The 12,039-nt window shown below is 37.3% G+C and overlaps 1 protein-coding gene across 1 annotated transcript; it reads left to right on the top strand.

The window, feature by feature from the left end:
• Positions 1–10,733: 10,733 nt before the first annotated feature.
• On the top strand, positions 10,734–11,444 carry LOC134825746 (serine/threonine-protein kinase pim-2-like; the record flags this gene model as incomplete). The annotated part of the gene is made up of 1 exon (XM_063837955.1): positions 10,734–11,444. A coding segment is annotated over exon 1 (711 nt), but the record flags the coding sequence as incomplete, so codon positions are not given.
• Positions 11,445–12,039: the final 595 nt, after the last annotated feature.

Raw genomic sequence — 12,039 nt, 5'->3', positions numbered from 1 at the left:
TTAACTCACGTATAGGGGAGTTAAACAGTTTGATTGTTGACATGGTTTATAATAGGAAAAACATGTTTATTATAGATAACTCTGTACTAGGTTCTGTTAACGGATGCATGCCTTCTAAGTATGGTAGATTCTCACGTGATGGAACACCATTGGTCAATGATGTTGTACATCTCGGAAGAGAAGGCCTGAAAATATTTTGCATGAATATAAAACGATGTATTGTACAACGTGGTGGAAGTCAGTCCACGGAAAGATTTAAAGGTGGAAATGGTGACTATAGGAGTGCCCTAAGTAGGGGTAGTAGGGGTGATATCTTACCGATATGACCTCAATAAACTTTAATATTACAAGAGAGAGATGTCCAGGTTGTGATAGCAATGTACTAAGCCATCATAAAGTCATAATATGTGAGTGTTGCGATACAATATATCATGCCAAATGTTCTGAACAGAGCTTTAAATTTGACCATGTTAAACAAATGTGGCACTGCAGTCAATGTTTCGCCTTCAAATCCCAAAGGTACAATCCTTTCAACTCAATTATTTATGACAAATATGATCCCAACACTGTAGAAAGAGACGAAGATATGGAGACTATTTCAAACATTCTAAAAGACTGTAGGTCTTATAACATGACAAATTTCAACCGGCTGTCAAAAAACATACTTAACCATAACAAGCCGTTCATATCTATTGTGTTTAACAACATTGATGGGAACGCATCTAACTTTGACAGCTTTATTACTGATATGAGTCAATATGATGAGAAATTTGCAGTTATTGCGCTAGCTGAAACAAACATTGATGAGGAAAATAAAGATCTATACAAAATTGATGGTTACAGCAGTGAGTACAACTCCAAAACTGATGGGAAAAAGAAAGGTAGTGGCCTTGGTGTATATATTGACAATAAGTACCAATACAGCCGAATCGAAAAGCTATGTAAATGCTCTGACAATCTTGAAACACTTTTTGTTGAGATCACTAACACAGAGGTTCCACAGATTGCTGGAGTTGTTTACAGGCCCCCTAGTGGTGATATTCTAGATGCACTTGCTGAGCTTGATGTGTTGATGAAATTCCTACCGTCTAATAATGTAGCCTTGACAGGTGACTTCAATGTTGATCTTTTGGCCCAGGGACGAAACATAGCCGAATTTGAACAAACTATCTACAGTAACAATTTAATCCCTTTGATATCGATTGCCACCCATGCCAAGCCGGGTTGCAACGAAAGCTTAATAGATAATATTTTAGTGAACTCTACTGAGCGTGTCTTAGGATCTGGAATTCTTGAATCCAAGATTTCCCATCATAACCCCATCTTCTGTTTCATATCGTGTAATACTAAAGAGAGTCCAAATGATGCCAAACTTAAACCTAAGTATGATTACTGTGAGTCTAATATAGAAAGCTTCCTTAATGATATCGGAAGGGATATCTACCAATCGAACTTTTCGTATGATGAGGAAGGTTTTGAAAAATTTGTCGAAACTGTCCATGAAAAAGTCGAACTGAATTTCAAAGTGGACTCTACTGCTGGTTTTCAATCAAAACGCAATAGATTGATGAATCCATGGATCACTTCTGCGTTAATTAAATCTGTGTTTACCAAAGGCTTTCACTACAAGCGATGGAAGGCTTCGTGTACAAAAATCAACCCATTAGGTGAGGAAACTTTATATCTTAAGTATAAGGAGTATCGTTCTATCCTAAACAAAGCTATAAAATCTGCGAAAAAAGCCCACTATGGGAAAAAATTTGAACTTGCTAAAGGAAATATTAAAAAAACCTGGGAATTGATTAACGAACTCAGGGGTAAATCTAAAAAAGATATAAAAGCATCATTCTTAATTGATGGTAGAATTGTAACTGAACGCCGTGAGATTGCTAACGGATTTAACATCTACTTCTCGTCTATTGCTCGTACTCTTAATTCAAAAGTTCAATCTTCTGTACCATCTCGTACGGTAACTGATGGCAATTTCAATAAAACGAAGTTTAAGCAATACCTCAAGGGCAGAGAAAGAATAGTGAACTCTTTTTTTCTCAGCCCCTGTGACGAGGAAGAGATAAGTAAAATTATTGGTAGCCTTGAAAATGGGAAGGCAAGTGATATCTCTGTTAAAGTCTTAAAAAAGAGTGTAAATTATCTGTCTGGTCATATCTCTAGATTCTTTAATTGGTTCTTGGACAATGGGGTCTTTCCAAACAAGCTTAAAACGGGCTCTATTACACCAATTTATAAAAAAGGAGACTCACGATGCCTTGATAACTATAGACCTGTTTCTACATTACCGATATTTGGAAAAATACTTGAAAAAATAATTTATAATAGGTTATATAATTACCTCAGTGCTATGAACGTGATTTATGATCGACAATTTGGTTTTAGAAAACAACACTCAACATCTCATGCCGTAAACTATTCTGTCAATAAAATACTTAATGAGATTGAACAGAAAAATCATGTAATTGGAATATTTATTGATCTAAGTAAAGCATTTGACACAATTGAGCACGATAAACTCCTGCATAAACTTGAACACTATGGAGTAAGAGGTATTGCACTAAAAACTCTTGCTAGCTATCTAACAAACCGTAGCCAAGTAACTTCTTTTCAAACTGAAAAATCGGACAAGTGTTCAGTTGAGTATGGTGTACCCCAGGGGTCAGTGTTAGGACCTCTACTATTTCTGATTTATATAAATGATATTGTGAGCTCCTCAAGCTTGGCTGAATTCGTCCTGTTTGCTGATGATACAAATATTTTTGTGATAGGTAGTTCAGCACAGGAAGCTTTTGAAAAAGCTAATCATGTAATGAAACAGGTCAGTAACTATATGGAGTCTAACAAGTTACATATAAATGCAGGGAAAAGTTGTTACATGCATTTTCAGCCAGGTTTGTCAAGAGCAACACAGACCTGTGCCAGAACACGGCCCTTTAACAGGAATCTAACGATTTTAATAGATGGCAAAAAGCTAGAAAAAGTTCAATGTACAAAGTTTCTTGGGGTGATAATAGACGAACAGCTAAGCTGGGAACCACATCTTAATCATTTATCTTTAAAGCTGAACTCCAGTATTGTATCGATTAAGAGAATTTGCAAATTCATTCCCAAATCTGAATATTTGAAAATATACAATGCTCTTTTTATGTCACATCTTAGCTATTGTATAAGTTGCTGGGGTGGGATCCCTAAACATAAGCTGAATAAAATCTTTGCAATTCAAAAACGATGTATAAGACTGCTATTTGGTAACATTCCCAATTTTGATCATAAGGAATACTATTTAACCTGTGCACGTTCAAGAACTTATAACGAACATATGGCTAGCAAGAACTACTGTCTTGAACACACTAAACCGCTATTCACTGAGCAGAAAATTATGAACCTGGAGAATCTGCACATGTACCATACATTTATGGAACTATTCAAAATTCTTAAATTTGATGTCCCCCAGTCGATTAAAGATCTTTTCAAGTTCTGTCCTAGAAATGAAAAACTTCGTCTGATTGTCCCATTACTGAGGTTGGATATCTCCCAACAGAACTTTTTGTACACCTCTACGAAAATTTGGAATGACCTCAGCCCCTATGTATTCGAAATATGTGATGCTAATGTAGATGGGATAATAATCCCGGGTTCTTCCAAGAATTCAGACTTGTCAGCCTCGTCAGGTGTTATTAAATCTAACCTTAAAAAGCACTTGCTATCCCTCCAAAATCGAGATGACCCTAATACATGGTAACTAATTTATATTCTAAATCCGGTACGGCTCTGCACACATGATATCTCTCTCTGCCATGAAACATGGCTAACCTTTTAAACTATAACTTAAAACTTAAACCTAAACTAAAACTCAACTGGGCTCTCCTATGTCACCAAACTAAACCAATAAGTAATTTTAGATTGTTATATTTTTCTATATAGTTTATATAACAAGTATATTGACGTAGTGGATGGTTGAGGGGGTTTCAAGCACAGGTCACTCTCAAATCCTAAAGATAAGCAGTGGCCTTCGGCACTTGAAACCTCTTCAAACCTCCCCTGATATATTTATTATTGATATTGTTTGATTGTGCCGTAAAAATAAATATTTGTTTTATTAAATATTTGTTTTATTAATAAACATTACAAGTGTTATAGTTACGTACCTGATAGAAAAAACTCTATGTTCGGGGATACATGTGATAAAGATAACTATGGAAACTATGGAAACTATGGAAACTATGAATTCGTTCGAAACAAACGTAATTATAGGTATAATAATATAGTCTTCTCAAGTGCGCGTACATTCTTGAAAGCGGAGTCACCTTATTTTGAAACACGCAATCGATTAACCCAACAATTAGCACACAGATATGAGATACGCCCAATCAAGAGTACAAGCGGAATTAGGAATCAGAGTTGCCGCAATTCTAAAAATAAAAGCCAACAGCTCGAGGCCCACTTCACTTCGGAAAATCGATTATTAGATCACGATTAACGGGCGTGATGATTAACGGTAAACCAATGTACACTACGAATTACTCACCAAGATATGCGATCCCAAGATAAGACGAGATATTATGTAAGTCGATATGTTCGGTATCTCGTCTAGAATAATGCTGTCTCTATAACATAGCATGGCTCTGTGGTATCGTAACTAACACTAAACCATGACTGACCACTCTTGTAGTATACTCTGGGGCGTTTCAGGGTCACGAGATAAGTCTATAACCACGTGACAGGAGATTTGGGGCACGTGATTTAGGGGCCTCGGAAGGGGCGAGATGAATCACGAACTGATGACAGTATCATGATATTATTGTAACGTTAGAACATCACATTGCAACACGATACAGGCGTTTAGCTGCTAAAAATAACTTGTGAACAGATCGTCATCGTACTGATAACAGTAACACCACTGATGCTCATTGTGTATGTAGGATTTAGATTTTAGGGCTCAGAGGTCGGCAATTCAAGTTCTGAGTAAACCTTATCATTTGAAATTTGTGCTCTATCCTAAGAACATAGCTTCAACAAATCATAATATTGTGAAAAATTGAATAAGAATGTAATGTCTCCTAACCAATCTTCAACTGAACCTAAACATACTCTTTAAATAGTTTATTAAATATATCTTAAGAATGGAGCTTCTCCAAATCATATTGTGACAAATTGTATAAGTAGGTATGCATATTGGGTATAAACATATCGACTGCATAATAACATATTTTAACTGAATTCAAGTTGAAAATAAAAAATTACGATGTTTTCATGTAATTGAAAAGGTTTGATCCTTCAGATGTCAGTTGTGAGTATTATTTCCAGTGTTACTAACACCGAGCAGAATAACAAACACATTTCAAGTTATGTAGTAAACTTCAGCAGACTATACTATTCCCGCATTTGCATTCCTCTTATACATGGCAATACAACTAAAAGGTGTATCAAAAACAACAATGTAAGAGCCGATACCGAGACGTAACATTAGGGATTAGATCAGAGAGAGAGTGACAACAACACACGGACACGTCTTCCCGGATCACATTCTACGCTTGATACTTTATCAGCTACAGTGCGGAGAAAGCAGAACTGAAGTCTTGCTTTTAGGGAAGTATTACAAGCTGAAACATCAGCATAACCGAGAACTTACAAAACTCGTAGTAATCGTCACTTGATAATTACAAAACATTATGTCACAGTGAAGTCCGAAAGTAACGCAATATCAAACCAAAGTAGTATTCGAAGTATGGATATAACATTTTACCGTTGCTACAGTTAGGTACACTATTATTATTATTAGTGATCCGCGTTGAAAAGAATGCCAAACATTCACAAGGGAAGAAGGTGCATTAACTCCAATATGGCTCTAGAGACGATTATAGTTAAACTCCTGAGAAATGTGGCGGGAAATGGCAGAGTAATCTAATTAAGTAAGGGCCTGAAATACAGAGCCTTGAATACAGAGCTTTGTTGTTATGTTAAGGCCACAGGGGGGGGGGGGGGGGGGTCCGAGGTCGATTTTGAGATATGTTGTAGAGCTCGATCTAAATTTTCAAATGCTTTTGTCCTTACCGAAAACAAAGTTTCCTATTTGAAGATATCGCGCGTTGAATTTTGAGGTTTACCTGTAATTCTATTGTAAATGAAAACTTTAAATGAAATCGTGTTCAAAATCTATCTTCTTTTTTAGTTTATGACTTAGAACCTTGTAACTTGGCAACAATGTTCTTCAAGGTATTTTGAGTTTTTGTTATGTAACGATTTATGATATCTTGCTCCAAAGCTGAGATATGAGGTTAACCATGAGTGCGGGTTACAAAATTTAAAATGGTTAACCTCATAAAAAGAGTTAGGAGCAAAATTACAACAATCGTTACATAACAAACTTTTAAATTTATGTCAGGAACATAAGTTCCAAGTTTGAGGTGAAATGGATAAAAACTCTAGGAGAAGATAGATTTTGAAGTTAAAAATTCGAGGTTTTCAGGAGAGGCAAAAAACTGTTTTTTATGTTATGTGATTTTTGAGTATTTTGCCTTTATTTGTATATTTTTCAAAGTTTAACTGCTGAAATAACACAAAAACATTAAAAACAAAGCTTATCATAGATTTCAGTTGTAATGGCATCAATATTTCTGCCCTCCATTATCAATTTATCAAAAAAATGAGGTTATTTGAAGAATTGGTTAACCTCATTTATAAAAAAAAAGTAAAATAGCTACAGACAAATGAGTGGTGGCAAAGTATCCACCACAAAAATATATATTGATTTAAAGCATAATATTTTTTTGCATTTTTTGAAGCCTCGACCCCCCCCCCCCCCCCCTGTGGCCTTAAACGGTAAACAATGTAACGATGAGATAGCGCTATAGATAATGTTGCTGGTTCCAGTATGCTTCATTACTCATGTCTCATAGACGCGGAAACGTCAGAGTCAATAAAAGACAAATTAGTGACAGATATATGAGCCAAATTGTAATAACAATATATTATCATGTGCATTAATTAACTCCTTATCAAAACCCGGTAATTGAGGTGTGGACCAATTAACGCCAGCCCGTAGTGTAAAAGTGTGGTGAATAGCTAGATATAAATTCATTAATTAGCCAATTGACTTCTTAATTGGCAAAATAACTCAAGAAAACCCAGTATGCGACGTTTCATCCTCTCATGTTTCATCCTTAACGTTTCACCGACCAATACGTAGCCTTAATTAATCGTGACTTTACCCACACACCTAACAGTAAGTAGTAACCACTAATAACGGAACCTTAACAGAAAAACTTTGTTCAAAACATGGCCGCCGGAGGTGAAATGCCTGGTCCCCAGTAGTAGCAGCAGTCGGCCGTGATCTGTAATTGAGTTGGCACAGACTCAGCTATTGAACTGTCAGTGTGTTCAACGCGGGGGAGAGGACTGATAACAGAGTTTCAGATTACTCCTCATCTTGACAGGTGTAATTTAGTAAAACAGGGATTCGCTGTCGCTACTCAGGAATAATATTCCGAATATTCAGCTGTTCAAACTAACAAAGTTCGGGGAACATGGAGAAATAAAGTTCATTGTTCAGTATGGTAATGATAGGATATTGGCAGAGGATGGACTGTTTAGACTTTTAAATAATTCGTTCATCGGTTCATCAGAAATTTTCAGTCATAATTCTTTGGGTGCGGACATTAGATTAATGATCATTGCATATGGTAACTAAACAACATCTCTGGTACTACTACTGAAGTCAGGGGACATAGAAGTTCTAGTTTCCATAGAAACCACGCCAACAGTGATCGTGCGTGATCTCTTAGAAGGGTGTCAGAACAATCTCTAAATCACAGAGTTATAATTAGTAATGCCTACTCGAACACTATAAATTAATCTAAATCACCTGATGATAATTTCTACTCAAGTAAAAACTTCAGGAGTGTTTCTATTTTGGCTCGAGATAGAGAGTCATCACAACACACAACAAACAAGAAATCCGAGTAAGGAAGTAAATTTCGTACCGTCCGATGTAGGCTAATGTAATATGGCGAGAGTATGTGATAATACAAGAATCGAGGTATCATTTTTAGCTTAACTTAATAATTAATTTAATTAATGGGAACCGGAAACGATAAGTTAAAATTGATAATAAAGATCAAAATGTTGAGATCGATCTTATCTTACTTTAGATGAACATTTTACACCAAAATTGGTGTGTTTTACTATTTCCTTAGCACTATGTTAGTATGTTTAAGCTGAGATCTAAAAAGTACGACTAACGACTTTCATGACTGGACTCAATCTCGCCGAACGCCAGCTAACCTGAAGAGACGCAAGCAAAAGCAACACCGAGTCACACTGTCCAGTTGAGCTTCAAATTAAGCGCGTGTGGCTTGGCGCGCGACGGTGGTAACACGTGTACAATATACGTCATCCTACCTCTTGAAATAGAAGTGCGAGCAGCGTGGATATTGTGTTGTAAAATCACACCACACTGGGTATAGGATACAAGGGCGGTGGACACAAGAGCGTCACTTTCCTAAAAGGGTGGACACGAGGGCGAATGATTCATTTTAGTATGGACACGAAGGCGGAACAGAAACCGTCCTAAATGATGGTCATTTTAACTGAGAGGATTGATGGTTTGAAAAATTGAGTGAACACACCTCAGTGAAATTCGTCTACTCAAAGTAAATACCCGTTTTGGTACGTACTATCCCTGATCTAAACCCGGGTAACCGTTGCGTGAGCGACTGCGATATTTTGAAGACCAAGTTTGTCACATGAACATCTAGGCACTTAGGCAGTGTTTGATTGGTCTAAGCACGTTACCAAACCCCAAAATCTGCTGCTGAGTTGGCTGAGATATTTAAGAAAAATCTCTCAATTTTTGGCTCGTTTAAATCTGGGTGATTATTTTTCACATCAGTATGTTTTGTTTCAAATTTACACGTGAGTAGATTCAATTCTTCGAGCTAAGCTTTACCTCAACCTGACTGTTGAGGACATCAAAAGACCCGTTTTTCCATTTTAAAGTGATTCATGTGATTCGCCATCGTGTCCACCCTTTTAAGAAAATACCGCCCTTGTGTCCTACGCCCTCGTGTCCGGTTCCCGGAGAGAGGCCGTTCTACAAACGGATCTTTACGAAAAAGAGCAGTTTCTGTATAAAACACGAATTAAAACTTAAATCAGAGGACATAACTGGTTACAATATTTTTACACAAGACCGTGCTTCATCAGATGAAAAATAAAACAAAAATTTCGATCCCTCCTCCCCAATTCGTCAAACAAGTTATCCGGTGTAAAGTTAACCGAAAGACAATGTAACGCTATCTGATTCTTTGAATTCGTATGGAGACCATTTGGCATTTTCGTCTCAAGAGGTTCACCAAGTTCACCAGGTTCAAGATCCTGAGGGATAAACTTGTATTTGCTGGACCAGATGAGCTCTTTCTGTTGTCTCAGGAAATGATAGTAACACGTGACCAGTTCTTCATGCCGATCAACTTCGCTAACGGTTGCTCTTTTTGACCTTCCTTCAATGTTATAAGCATAAGCTGCTTGTAATAATTTTTTGGTTTATAATCGATCTGACTCAGTGATTTGATTATTTTTTCTTCTGGTTTCACTTTTTCCTGTAGACCACTTTCGAGTTAATGTCGTTGTCTCCTTCTAAAAGTTTAGCTAGTCCGAAATCTTCTTCGTGGTCTTTTCAAAGAATCCGATCATCAAACATGCTAGCAGGAAAGCAGATAGAATGGCTATGAAAGCAACTTTCATTGCGCGGAGTCATCGGATCTGGCTATTTGTATGACTTTTCTTATTAACGATGTCGAAGTAGAATTGTTGTCGCTGATATTCAGATACAGTGATCGTGGAACTGAAGCAGCGGAGAGTGGCACTGTAAGTGCCTAGATGAACAGGATTCTTCTGGTCATCGTTAATGCGTTTATAAAAGTTTGCGAATGTATAACTGTAAACAGTGATAAAGATTGCAACGAATGTTTATGGAAAAGTAAGAATATGATCGCGTGTACAACAGTGAAATAAACTGCGCCATAGTAACCACGGCGCCCAAGTGCCGAATCGCGCGACGGTATGATCGGTGCGCCTTACGCTGATTTAACTAGATTTGCTGGTTGATAACTCTCCACTAATCTCCACTAATCTCCCCCGAATTACTACCTGTACCACATATCCCTCTTTCTTGTGGTCACTCATGACTCATGTGATCTAAAAGATGAACTGCTCAGGTGTTCTGGAGTCTGGACAAGAAACTAGCTCGGAGGAAACATTTCATTTCTGTTAATTATTAAACCAGTCAATTTTAATTAATCCGGAATATAAGTTAATTGTTATTGTACTAAGTGATATTGAAGCAGCATTATGATAGTTCCCCATGAATTATTATAATCCTCACCAACAATCCTTGCTGGTATATTGAATAACGTGCACTGCCTTGTTTCGCCACATTACGCGATGTCAAGGTGATAGGGGATCAAGTATCACACCATCAATCAGATACCTTCTAACACGTGATCATATCCTCGTCACCGGATCAAAATATCTGATATTGATCACATCTCGTTATCGGGGTGATACATGATCAGTAAGATTCTCCGATAACCAATCTGAGGTATTGACGAAATGGTAGAAGTATATAAACCATCCACGAATCCGAACCTACATCAGTTCTTTACATCTTCTACAATCTACATAACTATTAACCCAAATAAGATCTCCTACGTGATACCAACATGTCTACATTTGATGATCTCTACACCCTTTCCCGCCAACTTGGATCCGGTGGATTCGGATGTGTCTACAAATGCTATGAACAGAAAACTGGAGATGCTTACGCTGTTAAATTCTTCTCAGACATGCCCGTTAGTAGAAAGACCTACTCTTCCTCCGACAAGATGAAGATCCCAGACGAGATAATCCTGTGGAGAAACCTTCGACACAAGAACGTTATAAGATACGTCCGTCACTTCTTTGAGCGAGGAACTTGGATTGTGGTGATGGAGCACTGTTCTGGTTACAAGGACCTCTTCTCCTATGTCAACAAAAGAGAATCCCCCATGTCCGAGAGTACAGCTGCTTCCATCATCTCCCAGACCCTCGATGCTGTGATGTACTGCCGTTCCAAGAAGATCGACCACAGAGACATCAAAGACGAAAACCTTCTCTACAACCCAAAGACGAAGCATGTCATGCTGATAGACTTTGGTTCATCCTCCCTTGTCTCCTCAACCTACAACCGTCTCCAAGGAACCGATGTCTACCATCCACCTGAACTGTTTTTGGACGGCAGCTTCAAGTCTACCGATGGAGTTATTTGGGCGGTGGGATCCCTTGCTTACATCCTGCTAAACGGTGATTGCCCTTACCAAACTCTGGATGACCTGAAAGGCGATGTTCCAATAGTCTGGATGAACGAGAAGTCTTCTTCCTCTGCTATAAGATTCGTTAGACGTTGCCTCAGAAGAAGACCTGTGGACAGAGAGTCTTTAAGCTTGCTGAGGAAATCTGCTTGGTTGAAGAATTTTAAAAACTAACATATTGATTTGAATGTATTACCCAAATATTTTTTGTAAATTTGTAAATTCTTTTCATAATCCCTCGATCCAAATCATTTAGACGTCTTTTGTATCAAAAGTTAGCAATATTGGGCCAGCTCATGGTCAATTACTCCAAAATAAGGCATCTTTGACATATTATGTTGCTCCATAAATTGTACTTACATATATTAGTATTACATGGACATTGGAAATTATAGTTAATTTAAGCCTACCTAAAAGTATCTACTATGTTCAGAAGCTGAGATAACTATATATGAATAATGAATATAAAGATATAAGTATAACTGATAACAAATTGGCGTGGCCAAATATCGTTCATAACTGATCAAACTACAAGTTTTTGCTATAGTAAAACAGTATGTACTGTTATACTTATTCATTATTCATATATAGTTGAGACTTGAGAGGGAGGTAACCATGATTGGAGGATTTAGAAACAGGACTGTTTTTTTCAGCCCAATTAACAGCAGTATCAGTATCA

Source organism: Bolinopsis microptera, unplaced genomic scaffold, assembly GCF_026151205.1.
Source record: "Bolinopsis microptera isolate Bmic1 unplaced genomic scaffold, MBARI_Bmic_1.0 sca55, whole genome shotgun sequence".
Lineage (NCBI taxonomy): Eukaryota > Metazoa > Ctenophora > Tentaculata > Lobata > Bolinopsidae > Bolinopsis > Bolinopsis microptera.
The sequence above is the reverse complement of the archived record's forward strand: the minus strand, read 5'-3'. Positions and strand labels throughout refer to the sequence as shown.